This window comes from Pseudorasbora parva, chromosome 2 (genome assembly GCF_024679245.1).
Source record: "Pseudorasbora parva isolate DD20220531a chromosome 2, ASM2467924v1, whole genome shotgun sequence".
Taxonomy (NCBI): domain Eukaryota; kingdom Metazoa; phylum Chordata; class Actinopteri; order Cypriniformes; family Gobionidae; genus Pseudorasbora; species Pseudorasbora parva.
In genome coordinates this window covers 13,191,879-13,211,105 of record NC_090173.1, presented here as the reverse complement: position 1 = coordinate 13,211,105, position 19,227 = coordinate 13,191,879, and the positions used below count along the sequence as shown (strand labels likewise).

The 19,227-nt window shown below is 42.7% G+C and overlaps 1 protein-coding gene across 1 annotated transcript in view; it reads left to right on the top strand.

Annotated features, from left to right (window-relative positions):
• The window catches only part of LOC137048673 (butyrophilin-like protein 2), an 84,237-nt gene extending 65,716 nt beyond the window's left edge, over positions 1-18,521 (top strand). The window contains exons 5-12 of the mRNA XM_067426879.1: positions 6,581-6,685; positions 6,785-6,880; positions 7,069-7,161; positions 11,941-12,015; positions 17,239-17,352; positions 17,553-17,616; positions 18,131-18,161; positions 18,441-18,521. Of these exons, the coding sequence (XP_067282980.1) occupies positions 6,581-6,685; positions 6,785-6,880; positions 7,069-7,161; positions 11,941-12,015; positions 17,239-17,352; positions 17,553-17,614 (545 nt within the window). The 3' untranslated portion in view covers positions 17,615-17,616; positions 18,131-18,161; positions 18,441-18,521. The remainder of the gene's footprint in view (positions 1-6,580; positions 6,686-6,784; positions 6,881-7,068; positions 7,162-11,940; positions 12,016-17,238; positions 17,353-17,552; positions 17,617-18,130; positions 18,162-18,440) is intronic.
• The last annotated feature ends 706 nt before the right edge of the window (positions 18,522-19,227 follow it).

The following is a 19,227-nucleotide window of genomic DNA, read 5'->3' as shown; positions in this document are numbered from 1 at the left end:
TCACCTTCCTTTTTTATGTTTCTTATGGGCCAATGAGGGTCTTTTTTTTCTGTGCTGAAGTAAATACATTGTTTGTTTTATTTAAGTCTGGCCAATCCGGGGCCCCTGCACACGTGCACAAATTTCCACACGTCAGTTAATCTGATGCACGTCTACATAGACATGTCACTTGTTGACGCTTTCAACCTGGAATTAGGCCCGTAGTGAGCTTCCAGGTCTGGAGCAGGCGCCAGCTTACCCAGAACAACAGTTCCACCCATCTCTTAGGATGCCCATTCTCAACACTAATCTGTAACACAGAATACTGCGCACATACAAAGATACACAGTCTCTCCAAGGTTGGAGCTTTTAAGCTCCAGTTCTAACCCAAAACATATTGATAAAATGTGCTTTCTCTCAATGAGAGGTACAGAAAATAGTATAGGCAATATTCATCTTGACTCTTTAGTGTTTCAGTAAAAGTAAATATATAAAATATAATAAAATAAATGAAAGATGTTGTGGTCCCAATTGTCGTATGTCAATGTGTAAATGAAAATCTCACTGAATCGAAGTTCCAGGTCTCAGGAAGGTAAACTTTTTGTATGAACAACAAAGTGAGATGCCAGCCGAACATCATTTTATACAGGTCTAACTTGTGATCTCATTTGCAGGTGCATTACTCCTTAAACTTTTGCCACAGTTTGCCACATAAACTTCTCTAGCCTTCTTCGTAATGGTGGCCGACTGCCACTTGTTTTTCTTTCTCATCCAATAGTAAGCATTATATGTATCTTTTCTTGATAGTCACCTCATATTTTTCCACAATTACATACAAACACCATTTTCCTCTAAGGGTCCGCTGGGCAAAATGATTACTGGCTTGACGTTAATTATGACCATGCTGACTTATCACCTGCATCCCACACATGTATAATATTCCTTTGTTGGCAAATAATAATATATATATATTTTTTGATGCACAGTCCAAGTCTACTAAAGATAAATAAATTTCCTTCACAAAGACAAATCCATATTTCATATCTGGAAGCCGGGCTAAGTGAGCAAACACTGATTCTACACTCTGGCATGTTAGAGGTGTAATCCAGACAAACTCCGCCTTGTTGCCATCAAGTGTTTAGCGACGCATCACACATCTCTAGGCCAGACCCTCAGTCACTCCTCAGAGACCAAATACACACTTTAGAAAACAAGAAACAATCAGTAGTTCTCTTAAGAATCATTATAATAATATAGAAGCATAAATATTGATTAAGGCCTTGATTATGACTTTAATTTGTGTGTGTATATATATATATATATATATATATATGTAATAAGTTCATGTATGTGAGGAAGGAAGAGGACACGGGGGTCGGCTGGACGGTTGATGCTTTCTTTATTTCTCAACTCAATACTCAGTTCCACACTCAGGTGTGTGTTCAGGCAAACTCATAAACAATAATCGTTTCCGGTTCACAGCACTTCCGGCTTCCGGGTCAACTCAGGGTCTCGTGTGTGTGGCATCAACCGTCCGTCTCTCTCTCTCCCAGGCTTCCGGTTCCACTGGCGTTTTATCCTCTCTCCACGCCCATTACTGGAACAAGATACAGGTGTTATTAATGTGCGTCCAACCCACTGACTTACCGCTCGTCCCGCGGCTCTCTCTCCCGCTGCAGACCTCGCTGAACCACGCCCCCCTTGCCACATACCCCCACCTCGCGACTCTGGCCGGGGAGCCGTCCGGCCTGCAGCCCCCCCCCCCCCCCCCATTTCTGGAGAGGGAGTCGGCCACAGCCATCTGACGGGTACTTAGCCTCTCTCTTCGAGAGCTTACGGCTAATGTACACCACCGGCCGCTCTCCCCCCTCCACCTCCTGGGCCAGGACTGCGCCCAGCCCCCTGTCCGACCCATCAGTCTGCAACAAGAAAGGGAGAGAAAAGTCAGGGGAGTGTAAAAGCGGCCCGCCACATAGAGCAGCCTTAACTTGGGTTAAAGCCTGCTGGCATGGATCCGTCCACTGGACCGTATCTGGTAGTCCCTTTCTAGTAAGGTCAGTCAAAGGGCTGGTGAGGTCCGAATAATTTGGTATAAACCGTCTATAATATCCCGCCAGCCCCAAGAACTGCCTTACCTCCTTTTTGGTCTTGGGTCTCGGACAGGTTGCAATCGCGGCAGTCTTATCAATTTGGGGACGCACCTGTCCATGACCCAAGTGGAAGACCAGATACCTTACTTCCACCCGCCCAATCGCACACTTCTTCGGACTGGCCGTGAGCCCCGCTCCTCTCAGCGACCTCAGGACCGCCCTGACATGCTGCATATGCCGCTGCCAATCGTGACTATAAATCACGATATCATCTAGGTAGGCAGCAGCATATGCGGCATGGGGACGCAAAATCCAGTCCATGAGGCGCTGGAAGGTAGCGGGAGCCCCGAACAAACCGAAAGGAAGCGTGACAAATTGGTGCAATCCAAACGGCGTGGTGAAAGCTGTCTTTTCTTTGGACAATGGAGACAAGGGTATCTGCCAATAGCCCTTTGTTAAGTCCAATGTTGAATAAAATCGAGCCGTGCCCAGCCGATCAAGCAACTCGTCAACCCGCGGCATTGGATAAGCGTCGAATTTCGACACTGCGTTCACCTTGCGATAGTCCACACAGAACCTGACCGAGCCGTCAGTTTTAGGAACCAAAACTATCGGGCTCGCCCAGTCACTGTTGGACTCCTCTATTACTCCCATGTAGGGATGCGCGATATACCGGTACTGGAAAAATACCGGTATATATTTTATTTAAAACGGTACGATATCATGATTTGGCACATTTCGGTATATGCTGCTTTTCCGAAGTTCACCGCTAGATGGCAGCGCGCTACCCCAACTGACCCGAAACAACCGGCTAATGTGACAACAACATAGACGGACAAAATGGATAAAGCAGTTGAATCTCACTCAAGATGCCCAAAACGAATGAATAAAGAGAGGAGTAGAAGTGACATTTGTAATGACTTTGCTTATAAAACTGATGAAGAACCATCAAACCTAGCCAAGAAGCATCTGTCACTATCCTGACTTTAGGACTTCTTAAGAGATCGACAGGTCAGTGGATCATTCAAACCATCTCATTTAGACATTTTTGTTTTTTTAACACTGATCAACGCACACACACAGCCTAACATAAGATCAAATATCACAATCTCCAGCGTTCGTTTCAACCAATGACATTTAGATCTCATTATATTTGCACGCATACTATTGCACTGTTTACATTCGCGTTAGACACCGCCAACTGTGTTTATGTGAATACTCACTAAAGACGGACATTTGTACATAATTCTGTGTATTTGACTGTTTAAGGAAACTTAATGTGTAATGTGCGAGCGTGACTAAGTGACAGGCGTGTGTGTGTGTGTGTGTGTGTGTGTGTGTGTGTGTGTGTCGTTGTTATAAGCTCATGTCTCCTGTAACTGTTATTACAAAATGCTATAAAATCTCTTGCGTGTTCAAATGATTTCCGTTCTCCATCCCGAGACGAGCGTGAAATGTTGAATCGGATTATGCAGATTGCTTTAGTGTAGTGCGATGTCTTTTGAAACCAGAAGCAATTTGCTAATTTTGAGAGATTTTTGCTGAAATTATTTCTCACAAGAAAGTTTTCAAATGACTGATTTGATGTGATAAGCTTCGCTGATTAATTTACTAATAAACATTTGTGGTAATTTCCCACTTTATAAACTCAAAACTTGCATAATTGTTCTCATTCGCGTGCAATATACCCGCGCTAATATCAGACCTTGTGGTATCGATTTAATATCGGTACTTCGGTATTAGATTTTGGTACCGTACCGAACCCAAAATTGTGGTATCGAGCCATCCCTACTCCCATGTCCAGCATCGCCCCTAATTCCTCCTGAACCACCTTTTTTTGTGTTCAGGCAACCGATACGGCCGGCTGCGAACTACCACGCCCGGCTCGGTCTCGATATGGTGCTGAATTAAGTCGGTGCGTCCTGGTAGGGGCGAGAACACGTCGGCAAACTCTGCCTGTAATTTTGATAAATCAGTGAGTTGGGACGGTGAGAGATGATCTCCACCAGGGGCCAGCGCGACTGATTGTGCCTTGATGCTCGCCTCTGGCCCGAGATCATCCTCCCCCCCGATCCCCGTGGCCCCTCCTCCCAAGTTTCTCGCATGACGTCCAGCACCCCCTGTGGCTGGTGCCCGTAGAGAAGCTCGAAGGGGGAAAACCCCGTGGAGGCTTGTGGGACCTCCTGCACAGCGAATAAGCGGGGTTCTAACCACCTATCCCAATTTTTGGCATCTTCCTGTACGAACTTACGGATCATGGTTTTAAGTGTGCGATTAAACCGTTCGACCAAGCCATCCGTTTGTGGGTGATAGACGCTTGTTCGAATGGATTTAATGCCCAGTAATCCATACAGTTCGCGTAATGTACGTGACATAAACGCCGTGCCTTGGTCAGTGAGGATTTCTTTCGGAACCCCCACCCGGGAGATTAGTCGAAACAGGGCGTCCGCAACACTCTTCGCGGAGATGTTGCGGAGAGCCACTGCTTCCGCATATCGTGTTGTGTAGTCCACGATAACTAACGCAAAACATTGTCTGCGTGCGGATCGCTCTAATGGCCCAATGAGGTCCATCCCAATTCTCTCGAAGGGGACCTGCATTAATGGAAGGGGGCGCAATGGCGCTTTTGGAGCGGCCAGTGGATTTACCAACTGACATTCAGGACAAGACGCGCACCACCTGCGCACATTGTCATGAATGCCTGGCCAAAAAAAAACGTGTCATGAGGGCGATTCAACGTGGCCGCCTGTCCCAAGTGGCCCGCCATTGGATTGGAGTGAGCCGCCCGGAAAAGCATTTCCCGGCGGCTTTTCGGAACTAACAATTGGGTTGTATCTATCTTTGTCCGAGTGTCTTGGGTCACTTGATACAACCGGTCTTTTATTATGGCAAAATAGGGATAGGTGATGGGCAAGGCCGGTTGGAGAGACTGGCCGTCGATAGAGCGGACCTGCTGGAAGGCGTTTTTGAGGGTCTCATCCTGGGACTGCTCCAAAGGAAAGTCATCGCGGTCCGAGAGAATCAGTCTCTCGATCCCGCTCGTTTCCTCTGAAGCCGTCCCCAAGGGTCCCGTCTCAGTCTCCCCAAGCTGCACTCGCGCCGCCCCCTTCCTAGCCTTTTTCTCCCAAGCGGCATCCGCAGATAATGCTCCCAATAAAACCGAAAATGCGGGCCAATTTGTCCCCAAAATTAGCGGATGCCGGAGTTGAGGACTAACCGCCACCTCTACACGATGCTTTTCTCCCCGAAACTGAATCGTGATTGGGACAACCGGATATTCCACCACATCCCCGTGCACACACCGCACCTTAACCACGCGGCTTGTATCCAATGCCCCAGGCTGCATCAGGCTTTGATGGATTGAGGTTTGGTTACATCCTGAATCCACCAAGGCCTGATATGTACCCCCCTTGATACTCACAGGAATTTGGTACTCTCCTGCTTGATCGGGGGTGGTCCGCTGGATGTCTTCTGAAACAGTTCTATGAAGGCCTCCGGGTCATCCTGTGGCCCCATCTTGTGCAGGGGCACGTGGACCGGTGCGCTGGACGGCCCGGCGGCCTCGGTGCGAGCCTCCCGATCAAGCCAGCTCCGTAACCTCTCGCGGTCCTCTTGCTGGCCTTGGACAATCGCCGCGAAGCGGCGCTCCTGATCGGTCCGAAGGTCCAGCAGGGCTTGGTGTTGTTCGCGGTGGAGGACCGCGAGGGAGGTGATGATGTCCGCAAATGGCGTGGCGGAAGACGGCTGCATGGCGGCGGCGCTGTCCTACTTCCTTCCCGGGTTTCGGCACCAGTGTAATAAGTTTGTGTATGTGAGGAAGGAAGAGGACACGGGGGTCGGCTGGACGGTTGATACTTTCTTTATTTCTCAACTCAATACTCAGTTCCACACTCAGGTGTGTGTGTGTTCAGTCAAACTCATAAACAATAATCGTTTCCGGTTCACAGCACTTCCGGCTTCCCGGTCAACTCAGGGTCTCGTGTGTGTGGCATCAACTGTCCGTCTCTCTCTCTCCCAGGCTTCCGGTTCCACTGGCGTTTTATCCTCTCTCCACGCCCATTACTGGAACAAGATACAAGTGTTATTAATCTGTGTCCAACCCACTCACTTACCGCTCGTCCCGCGGCTCTCTCTCCCGCTGCAGACCTCGCTGAACCACGCCCCCCTTGCCACAATATATATATATATATATATATATATATATATATATATATATAATATATATATATATATATATATATATATATATATATATATATATATATATATATATATATATAAATAATGTAACCCTCTTCGTTGATGTGCTTCCCCGACTATATAGGTATATTGAAGCGGCAGTGGATTTCAGAATCTCCCTTTCAGATGTTTATTAAGAAAACAATTTTTATGTTTAGTGTTTAAAATAATGAATGGCTTTAATCATAAATTCTTTACAATTATTCCTATATAAAGCAATGACTCTTGATTACAGTGCAGTTGTAAATGTTAAACCTCATGTTTGTTTCCAGGGTTTTCTTCTTTGCACATAATGGTGTTGTTTTTCTGTATCTCTGCTGCATCTGGAGCTGTGTTTCTGCTCTGCTGTCTGATTTACTGCAGATCAAAAGACACAGGTGTGTTTAAAAGGAAATCATAACTCTTGTGATTAACTGTCTGTGTCACTGTAAGTGTTTTGCTCATTTAACTTTGGTTACTCTGCATCTTCTCTCCAGTCTCCAGCAGCACAATCTGGAATCTCCAGCTTTCTCTGGTCTTTATTTCAAACATCTGTATGTCCATCGCCTTCATCTTCTGGGGTCTGACTGAAGGTGAGTTTAGCGGTTTTTATATTTAAATATAACTATAATAAGATTGTATTATTTATCTTGTTGTAATGATACACACAATTGTCTCTAACTACAGTATGTTGAGTTGTTTTTGTATTCTCTCATTATGGGACTTTTATTTTTTTTTAATCAATATTGTTTAATTACCGTCAATGAATATTGTGTTTCAGGATCTCTGCACGAGACCATCACTTGCTGTGCTCTGTATATTCTGAGGCCCGTTATGTTGATTTGGGCTTTGCCTTATTTAAAGTATCTTCAAGGTATGTTAGGATTTAAAATGTATTATTATTATTATTAGTAGTAGTAGTAGTAGCATTGTTGCTGTTAAGGGGATCAGTAAATGTAAATTGATGGCAACATTAAGACTTAGCATGACAATATTGTTAGTGTTTAGTCTATTGTAGTTTATATGTTAAAGGCACAATATATAATATGAAGTAAAATATCCAAAAATCGCTTGAACAATTTTATATATTTTGTTGACGTTAGGGGTGTCACAATAACAGAGTTTTTACACCATGGTAACCATGGCCAAAAGAATTCAAGGTAATGATACAGTATATCACAAAAACATTGGGGGAAAAAATGTTATCAATGAGTCAAATTCATTTTTACTGAGACTCCTAAGAACAATTGACTGCCTATGAAATAACCAGGAGAGAAAAAATACTGTAAAGTTCAACAGTATTATAAATAAACTTTAACACTAATACCTTAGACTCTCTTTTAATCATTCTTGGAGATTTTAACAAAGCAAATATCTCCCGTGAACTGCCAAAATACAGAGAGCACGTTACATGTCTCACCAGAGACAGTAATATACTGGACCACTGTTATACAACAATAAAAGATGCATATCACTTCGTCCCACGGGCAGCTTTGGGGTTGTCTAATCACTCTGTGGTTCATCTTATACCGACCTACCCACAGAAACTGAAATCAGATAAACCTGTAATAAGGACTGTAAAAAGATGGACTAATGAAGCAGAGCAGGACTTACAAGCCTGCTTCGATTGCACTGATTGGACTGTTTTTGATGCTGCTACCACCGATCTGGATGAGCTCACAGATACTGTAACATCATACATCAGTTTCTCTGAGGATACATGCATTCCTACCCAGTCATTCTTATCATTCACTAATGATAAGCCATGGTTTACTGGGAAACTCAAACAGCTTCGTCATGCCAAAGAGGTTGCTTACAGAAGTGTGGATAGATCTTGTATAACCAAGCCTGGAACAGACTGACAAAGGAGATCAGAGTTAAAACAAGCTACTCTGAAAAGCTGAAAAAACAGTTTTCAGGCAACGACCCAGCATCAGTCTGGAAAGGCCTGAGGAACATCACCAACTACAAGTCACCATCCCCCCGAGCTGTAGAGAATCCACAACTGGCTGACGATCTGAATGCATTCTACTGCAGGTTTGAAAAGCCCAGTCTGACACCCACTCTGATCTGCACGTCACACCCTCACCATCACCTCCTGCACCCCCTCTCCTCCCCCCTCCTGCCATCCAACCTGAGCTTAAGGTCTGTGAGGACGTGAGCCGAATCTTAAAAAACAGAAGACCAAGAAAGCTTCAGGCCCAGACGGCATCTCATCTGCTTGTTTGAAAGCCTGCGCTGATCAACTGGCCCCAGTCGTCACGCAGATCTTCAACAGACCATTGGAGCAGTGTGAAGTTCCCAGCTGTTTCAAATGCTCCACTATCATTCCAGTTCCCAAAAAAACCCAAATCACTGGACTTAATGACTACAGACCTGTTGCTCTCACATCTGTTGTCATGAAGTCATTTGAAAGACTGGTGTTGGCCCACCTAAAGGACATAACTGGACCCTTGCTGGATCCTCTTCAATTTGCCAACAGAGCAAACAGGTCTGTGGATGATGCAGTCAACATTGGACTGCATTATATCCTGCAACATCTCGACAGACCTGGGACTTATGCAAGGATCTTATTTGTGGACTTCAGTTCAGCCTTTAATACCATCATGCCTGATCTCCTCACAGCCAAACTGACCCAGCTGTCCATACCATCCTCAGTCTGTCAATGGATCTCTAGCTTCCTTACAGACCGGCAGCAGTGAGTGAGACTGGGTAAACTCACATCTAGCACTCTTACAATCAGCACTGGTGCCCCCCAGGGGTGCGTTCTCTCCCCACTGCTCTTCTCCCTGTACACCAATGACTGCACTTCTAAAGACTCATCTGTCAAGCTCCTGAAATTTGCAGACGACACCACTGTCATCGGCCTTATCCAGAACGGTGACGAGTCTGCTTAAAGACTGGAGGTTGAACAGGTGGCTATCTGGTGCAGTTATAAGAACCTTGAGCTGAATGCGCTCAAAATGGTGGAGCACTCCCCCCACTCACCATCATGAACAGCACTGTGGACGCAGTGGAGTCATTCAGGTTCCTGGGAACTACCATCTCTCAGGACCTGAAGTGGGACAATTACATTGACAATGTGAAAAAAGCAGAGACTGTACTTCCTTCATCAGCTGAGGAAGTTCAACCTGCCACAGGACCTGCTGATTCAGTTCTACTCAGCTGCCATTGAGTCTGTTTTATGCACGTCCATCACTGTCTGGTTTAAGTTCAGCTACCAAATCAGATATCAGGAGACTGCAACGTACCATCCGGACTGCAGAGGATTATTGGTGCCAACCCTCCAGGACCTGTACTCTTCCAGAGTGAGGAAGAGAGCGGGTAAAATCATCACAGACTCCACTCACCCTGGAAACCTCCTGTTTGAACTGTTACCGTCAGGACGGCGACTCCGATCACTGGCCACTAGAACATCTAGGCATAGGAACAGTTTCTTTCCACAGGCCATTTCCCTCTTGAACAGTTAAAAACAAAAAAAGGTCAATCTTACAACTGTAAAATTGAATCAACTCTTGAATGAAACTACAACAGTCCACTGTCAAAATAAAAAAGAGCTGAATCTGAAATTGCCCCCTAAAATCTCAATTAAAACCTCTGTTCAAATCTAATTTCCACTAATACAGATCACGTGAAGGTGTGAATGAAAACGAGTGAGTGAAGTCGGACAGCCGTTGTGTGCACATCAGTTGCACTCGTTGTTGCGGTGCAATGTGGGAATGAATGAGTGCACTCGATAACGTCCACTATGGTTTCGGACACCACTATAAATGGCTGTCCCCTCAAATAATGCCCTATTTGAGGGGCGATGTCGGATTTAGCCTAAAACTGTGTAGTTCACTGATGGGGTTTGCAGCTTTTCGATGATGTTCATGTCGCGTAATCACTTCACAACGTTCCCATGGAAATAGAGGAAAATGGCTGCTAATGTGTGAAGTAAACGCACATTTTTTTAACTTTCTGCTAAAATATATGTGACTTTTTTTTACAATGAAAATGCGAAGATTATGAAATCATGCAAGCCCTGCTTATTTTGCGCGTGGAAGTCAGCAATTTATGTGTCGAAAAAATGCGGCCCCTGCATGAATATGTGGACTTTGGCTGATTATGCATTGAATTCTGCGATCGCATAATCACATTTTTCTGGAGGGACTGATGTCTTACTATTCATTTCAAATATTACGGTTATCGCAATATATTCTCACAAGCTTCATTAACATATTATCGATACTTGTGAAGCTAAAAAGCAGATTTGTGTCTGAGATTTCTGCACTGTCAAAGAAATTCAAATCTACTGACAGAGTAGTGGAAAGTGACGACGAGCAGAGAAAGTGGAAAATGCGATTGCCGCCGTGAGTTAACGACGCGGATTAAAGGCACATGTAACTTCTGAATAAAAATTGATGAATGCAGAACATTTTAAAGACTGCCGTAAGTAATAAAAGACAGGAAACGCATCAGAAACCGGTCGTCTCAGGGACACTGATGGAATGAAAATATCTATCTTTGATTATATGAAGGACTGATTGTCACTTAAATCTGTTATTTGACTATTATAATGCACAATATAGAGAAGATTAGTTAGTTATGTGATGCTGTGTTTATTATTTAAGTGCATGATGCACAGTTTATTATGTGTTTATAAAAAATGCAACTTTGTGTGTTCAGAAGAACTGAAATAGTGACCTATACCACTGGTTTACTTAAATAGTTCATGTAGAATGATAATGGTATGCTTTAATAAATATGAAAGTAGGCTCAAACGTGTAAATTAACAAATTTAGGGACAGTTGTATGTGGAAAAGTCTTTATTTGCATTGCATTTGTTCACATTTAAGAATATAATCTTGAGTAATTATGTATTCTTTACTTTGTTTTGTTTTTTCCTTAAGGTTATCAACCTTGTCGAATCATTGAGCCAAACTGTAAAATTACTGACAAACCTGACAAAATTACCAAATACAAGAGCTGAAGTGATTTGGAGTTGTTCCCTGTGTCCCCTGTGATTGGCTGATGCTTTTGTTGAGTTCGAAGCAAATACTAATGTAAAATTCCCAGATAACTCGACAATATTTTGTTTTCTCAATATCACGGTTTTGACGCGGTTATTGTCAATACCGTTATAAATTTGAGTTTGGTCGCTTCGAACTTGTTCTCTGTTTGGTACCATAGTGAATGAACTGGGCTTAGTGGGCTAAGCTAAATGCTATCAGAATGTATCGGATATCAGAACACCGCGCGTCAGAGTGATTAAGTGCACGCACTGAGACGAGAGAGGTATGTATCAACTCATCATAGCTAAGGGAATAAAACAGTTCAATATGAAAAAGTGGTAGAGTATCCCTTTAAGCTACACCTTTGTTTTGAGTAAGCGACCTCTGGTAGTGAAAAATTACATATTGTGCCTTTAATAAATTGTCAAATAAAGAAGCATGAAATTATTTAATCTTTTTTTATTATTATTATTCCTTTCTGACATTTTTCTTGGCCAGTGTTGAAATTGTCAAGACATTTTTAGTTTTTGGTAAAAAAACAAAAAACAAAAAACAATACACTTGTCTATCCAACCTAAGTACAAGCAATGGAACAGATCTGTGATATGTAATATTAAATAATTATTTAATTTGATGTATTTAACTCTCTTTGTCCACAGATAACATTAAAACATGGACCAGGTTTTTCAAAATAACAAGTGAATTTGCTGTTTTTACAATCTTTTTTTATTCAGGTGAGTAAATCCAAATGTTACACATCAGAGGTAATAATAATAATAATAATAGATTTTATTTATAATGCACTTTTCATTCCGAAGAATCTCAAAGTGCAACAAGGGGGGGGGGGGAATAACAAAAAATGAATAACAAGTAAAAATATAGAATACTACAAACAATCAACCAACACAGAAAACAGAACAGAAACAGAGCTGATGGTGAACAGAAACAGAGCTGATGGTGAACAGAAAACAGAGCTGATGGTGAACAGAAAACAGAGCTGATGGTGAACAGAAAACAGAGCTGATGGTGAACAGAAAACAGAGCTGATGGTGAACAGAAACAGAGCTGATGGTGAACAGAAACAGCTGATGGTGAACAGAAAACAGAGCTGATGGTGAACAGAAACAGAGCTGATGGTGAACAGAAAACAGAGCTGATGGTGAACAGAAACAGCGCTGATGGTGAACAGAAACAGAGCTGATGGTGAACAGAAACAGAGCTGATGGTGAACAGAAACAGAGCTGATGGTGAACAGAAACAGAGCTGATGGTGAACAGAAACAGCTGATGGTGAACAGAAACAGGGCTGATGGTGAACAGAAAACAGAGCTGATGGTGAACAGAAACAGAGCTGATGGTGAACAGAAAACAGAGCTGATGGTGAACAGAAACAGAGCTGATGGTGAACAGAAACAGAGCTGATGGTGAACAGAAAACAGAGCTGATGGGGAACAGAAACAGAGCTGATGGTGAACAGAAACAGAGCTGATGGAGAACAGAAACAGAGTTGATGGTGAACAGAAAACAGAGCTGATGGTGAACAGAAACAGAGCTGATGGTGAATAGAAAACAGAGCTGATGGTGAACAGAAAACAGAGCTGATGGTGAACAGAAAACAGAGCTGATGGTGAACAGAAACAGAGCTGATGGTGAACAGTAAACAGAGCTGATGGTGAACAGAAACAGAGCTGATGGTGAACAGAAAACAGAGCTGATGGTGAACAGAAAACAGAGCTGATGGTGAACAGAAAACAGAGCTGATGGTGAACAGAAACAGCGCTGATGGTGAACAGAAACAGAGCTGATGGTGAACAGAAACAGCTGATGGTGAACAGAAACAGGGCTGATGGTGAACAGAAAACAGAGCTGATGGTGAACAGAAACAGAGCTGATGGTGAACAGAAAACAGAGCTGATGGTGAACAGAAACAGAGCAGATGGTGAATAGAAACAGAGCTGATGGTGAACAGAAAACAGAGCTGATGGTGAACAGAAACAGAGCTGATGGTGAACAGAAACAGAGCTGATGGTGAACAGAAAACAGAGCTGATGGGGAACAGAAACAGAGCTGATGGTGAACAGAAACAGATCTGATGGTGAACAGAAACAGAGCTGATGGTGAACAGAAACAGAGCTGATGGTGAACAGAAAACAGAGCTGATGGTGAACAGAAACAGAGCTGATGGTGAACAGAAAACAGAGCTGATGGTGAACAGAAACAGAGCTGATGGTGAATAGAAACAGAGCTGATGGTGAACAGAAAACAGAGCTGATGGTGAACAGAAACAGAGCAGAAACAGAACTGATGGTGAACAGAAAACAGAGCTGATGGTGAACAGAAACAGAGCAGAAACAGAACTGATGGTGAACAGAAACAGAGCTGATGGTGAACAGAAAACAGAGCTAATGGTGGAAGTCTCTGTTAGCTCCGCAGCACACTGTGGTCCACTCCATGTTTCAAATTTCTCCCAGCGGCAGTGTCCTGATGACATCGTCGAGGCATGACAGCTGAAGACCAGATGATGGGTCTTTATGACGATTCAAACGATGGGGATCGCCGCAGTACCATGCAGGATGCAGAATATTTTTCCGGGCACTTCTGTGGACACACCGGGGTTGGCGCAGAAGTCCAAGCCGCTCCACGGCCGCAATGCAAGACGGAACAGCGGCGCAGCCGAGAAGTGGAACATCCCAACATCATGCCGGACGCAGATGACGCTGGCCCGAATGACGCTAGCCCGGTGCAAACTTCAGCCACCATGCAGCTCAAGCCCGAGGGAGACCACCAGTGAGCAGCTGCGGCGAGCAACATCAAATGTCCTTCAAACCAGAACCAACCGCAGCAATTCAAACATAAACATCAGAGAAGCGGTGGAAAACGGCGAAGAGACGAACAACATCCTCTCAGTGGCTGCCAGCAATCAGCAACAGTCCCAATTGTAGCTCTGACTGTTAGACTAGTCACAAACATAAGGAAATAAAATAAAATCTAAATCTAATAGTACAGTAATATGATTTGTGGGTGGAGAAGCGGCGAACAGACAACGCCAGCGTCCTCTCCCCCACGTTGCCTAGCAACCTCCAAGGTCATGAGGTTTTGAAAACTTCAATAGAAAATTATTTAGCCGTTTAATCTTACACCACCCTCACTCCTAAAGTCCTTAGGTCCAACCTTGAATATTATCATATCATTTGGTACAGATTAAATTAGTACAGCTTAATTCAATTCAAGCTCCTGTTTGACAATAGGCTTGTTCGAGATGTATGACATCAAAGTACCGCGAGAGAGATTCAAAAGCATAAGTAATAGTTTGCTCTACAATCGTTCTCGCGGTACGTTGATGTCATACACCAATCGGTCTGCGAAGCACAGATGGATCTCGAACAAGCCTAATGGCTGTGTTTACACTTGGCTTTAACATGTGATCACGTGATCAAGCAGATCGAATCATCAGTCAGTCAGGACACGGCGCGTCTACATTTCTTCACATCAAGTGTTCGCTGTATCTGGATAACTGATCGGATTTCTGTTTCCCACGGAATATTAAAATGAGGTCTGTAATAGGCCTTCATCATGGAGTGTAAAGCAACTTTTGCTTTAATCTCTATAGGCAGTGCCCATAGAGCACGGGATTTGTGTACATCTCAAATTGGCTACTTAATCTACCAGTTTAACTTTTCTAACATTAATCTTGTATGATGAAACAAAGAAAAATGTAATTCCGATGTGAGAGCGTGCAAGCATTTATATAGGCTAGGCTATGTGTAAAATGCAGGAAACACATTCCTTTTATTAAAGAAATAAAACATTAAAACACATCACAAAGAGCATTAATTAGAACTAAACAAAAAACGTTTGTCGAGACAACCTTTAAAGTTGCCTTGAGAAAGCTTGAAAAGTACTCTGGGTGGTTGCTAGGGTGTTGCTATGTGGTTGATAAGGTACTCAGAGTGGTTGCTAAGAATTTACTAGGGCACTTGTGGTGGTTGCTAGGGTGTTGCTATGTGGTTTCTAAGGTAATCAGGGTGGTTGCTAGTGTGTTGCTATGTGTTTGCTAGGGTATTCTGAGTGGTTGATAACGTGTTGCTACGTGGTAGCTAAGGTCTTTCTATGTGGTTGCTAAGGTACTCAGGGTGGTTGCTAGGGTTTTACTATGCTGTTGCTAGGGTATGTAGGGTGGTTGCTATGCAGTTGCTAGGGTACTCAGGGTGGTTGCTAGGGTGTTTTAAGCTCTAGGAGGAGTAGCAGTCAGAAATTTTAGGGTCTGAAGAAGATTAAGTTTATTAAGCATTTCAGTAAGTTGTCTCTCCTAAGCCAACTTAACTAAACAATTAAGGGAAGGCTATGCAACACACGAGTAAAAAGGGCACAAATTAAACAATGTGTGCATTGCTTTCATTAACTTATGTTCTGATATGATCTCTAGTCTTAGATCAGAGTTGTGAAGAAATATTTCCAAAGTTGATTCTTTGACTGGGTTGACCATGTTAAATGAGTCGTATCATCCAGGTTTAAGTGCTAGAGTGCAATGCATATTGTAGACAAAAAAGCAAGATTAGACTACTTATAATAAACATGCTAAAGCAATAAAAAACATATAACATTAAAGGGTTACTTCAGCGATTAGCATATGGCTTTGTATCAGTAGAAACCCTCGAGAATATTCAAATTATTGTGCTTTCCCCCCTCATATCTCCCTGAGACAAGAGATTTATGCATTTTATTTCTGGAAAAATTCCTCCTATGATGCAAAATGACGATTTTTGCATCATAGGAGGAATGTTTGCCCAGAGGCTAAAGACTACAGCCAGCAGAGGGAGCTATTTCCGCATGTTTTGAATCCGGCATTGGGGGATGGGCGATTACACTCAGCTGGCAGGGAGAGCTCAGCTTGCAGACAGGATCATTTAAACGGAGCTATGGTGAGCAATGTAAGTCTTTTAACTTCTCAAATTCATTTCTATGAAAGTTAAGCTTGCAAATGCATGAACTGAAACGCGTGCCAGACTGAACTCGCGTTGTGAATGTATGCCGCGAGTCGCGATTACCTCAGCTCTCATCACTCGTGCAGTTAGTGCTCAGGGCTGTGACACTCGCGCGGTGACTCACTCATTATATTGAACAGACACGTTCAGTTTTTAATTGTAGTGTCTTCTCTAACTCAGTCACAGTAATGAAGTTGGTGGTGTTGGGAATGGCCTCACAGGGCAGCGAAGCATTCTGGGAATTGTAGTCTTTCATCCCCATGGGACAAAAATACATTTTCTGTCTTTTCTCAGTCTAGAAGACACCAAATTCAAAAATAATTTCACATTTCTACTGCATTGATGACCCAGTTTAAATACAGATTCATCTTCCCAGCGCTGAAGTACCCCTTTAAAAAAAAAAAAATGTTTAATTGTGTATTCCGATTATTCCTCTGGCAGTAATGTTAACGCAGCGCAGCTCATCATTTAGATCTCATGACTGATTTACAGCGGCAGCGCTGAGTGACAATCGTGCAGATAATGCTGCACAATTCAAATGAAAGATGGCACCGAGGATATCATGTTAGTGTAAATAACCCGTTTTAGATTATTTATTGTCAAGGTGAATTAAGTTTAATTTCTTGTCAAAACAGCATCAATCCGTTATTTTCCATCAGCCTTCAGAGAGAGCGGCGGGATTTATATGACGTCCACCTGTAAATGCAGATATGATGGCTGGATTGAGTTTGCATTACACTGAGATCCGATCTCAATGCGTCCTCTGGACCAGAACACACTGATCGGATCAGAAACGCATTTACACTTGTCTTTTCAGTGTGTATGTGGTCAATCCGGATACAGGTCTCGTGTTAATGCCAAGTGTAAACGCAGCCAAACACTGTTCAGTTCACCACATCTGTAGATCTGTTCTGTTCTTGAACATGACATCATTTATCTCATGTGATATTTAATCTTTTATCTATTCCACCAGTTCTATTTGAATATGTCTGGAGAAAGACTGCACATGATACAAGCATCATACGTCGTGTAATCTCTGGAATAGGCTTTGGAGGTGTTGTGCTGTCGTGTCTCTTCCTGAGTACAGGTAAGAGTTTCTGTATGATTTGATTCCTTACATTGTTGAAGCTGAGAGGCTGGCCAAGTGTATAACACAGATTTATGAGGTTAATAAGTTTATTAACAATGGTATTGTTCATATTTTTTTATTTATTCTACAATTACTAAAAATGATGATAAAATGCATAAGAGGCAATTTTCCATAACTGTGTTAATGTTTGATTTTAGTTATCTTAAGGTTACCCAGTCAAAAGCAGCAGAGAGGGGGCTTCCTCACGCCGCAAACCTAAAGGTGAACAAACTCTGATCATACTCTCTCAATACACCATATTAGTCACAAATATAGTTTAATATAGGCCGTGTGTTGCTGAGTGTTGATGAACAAAAACATAATGGAAGAAAAAAATGTATACAGAATTAAAAATCTGTATGACTCTTGACCCTAGTAACATCAAATTAATGTAATTTATCTCCACATTGTTTTAATCAAAAAGGCTGCAACACATTTAAAACCAGAAGGCCTTTCTGTGTGGAGTTAGCATGTTTTCCCCATGGCTCTGGTTTCCATTTAGTCCTTCGGTTTCCCTGATAATCCAAAGACATGTTCCTGTACAATTATCATAGTTGGAATTTTGTAATTCATTCTTCCTTTCTCTCTCTCTCTCTCTCTCTCTCTCTCTCTCTCTCTCTCTCTCTCTCTCTCTCTCTCTCTCTCTCTCTCTCTTTATAGATTATTTGTTTGTTTTTGTTGGTTTCTTTCTTTATCATTTTTTATTATTTTCTTTTCTTTGGCTCAATTGTTTCAGTTGATATTCTCATTTCAAGGTCCTTCTCCAGGTAAGACCTGAAAACGGATTATTTCATAATGAATTAAAATTATATAAAGCTTTAATTTCCACCAGTTTAATTTTTTTTCTGTGTCAAATTCAGTTGATTATGAGTCAGCAAATCTCATCTTGACATAGAACTGTCTGTAGAGCTGACATAAATATAAAAACTGAATTAAATCATTAAGTGCTGCAAAAGAAAATGATTACGATCTTCCAAGCATTGATGTGTTTAATTGACATATTTACTTTTTTATGGGAAAATAATATACTTTTTCTCTTATTTTAGCACTTCTAAATGTAGTATCATTTCAAGCAGCACTGCTTCATTGTATAATGTTATTACCTCGTCTGCAAGCACAATTCAAATGTAAGTACACACTGAAATACATTATTATCATTTATATTTATATAGATGGTAAATTGACAGAATTTATATAGCACTTTCACGCTTTACATTTTTGTCTCACATTCACCCATCCATACAAGGCAAGGCAAGTTTATTTGTATAGCACATTTCATACCCAATGGCAATTCAAAGTGCTTTACATAGAAATTAATAAAAATAGTGTAACTAAATGTAACTGGAAGCCAGGGTAAAGACCTGAGAACTGGTGTGATATGGTCATATTTTCTGGCTCTGCTCACAATCCTGGCAGCAGTGTTCTGTATGAGCTGCAGCTGTTTAATGGTCTTTTTGGTCTACACCGATGGCGATGTCTGCCATGTAAGGCACCATCCAGCTCGTCGTACAAGCTGGGGTTAGGTGTCTTACTCATGGAAACCTAGACACTTTGTCAGGTGAAACCGGAAATTGAACCACCAACCTTTTGGTTTGTAGACAACCTACATGAACCACTGAGCCCAGGCACACCCCAGCCCAGCCTCCACCCAGGCGTAGGCGTGGAGCCGGCCGTGGGAAGGACATCCCAGCAGCTCAGGCTGCTGCCAAGCCAGGTGGCAAGCGCCGTCACAAGAGACCTTGAGAAGGGCTGCCCAGAGATGGAGGAAACTGCTCTACAGTTAGTGGCTGCAGCACCAATTCTTCCCCAAGATTGGTTTGCAGAAATCAACCT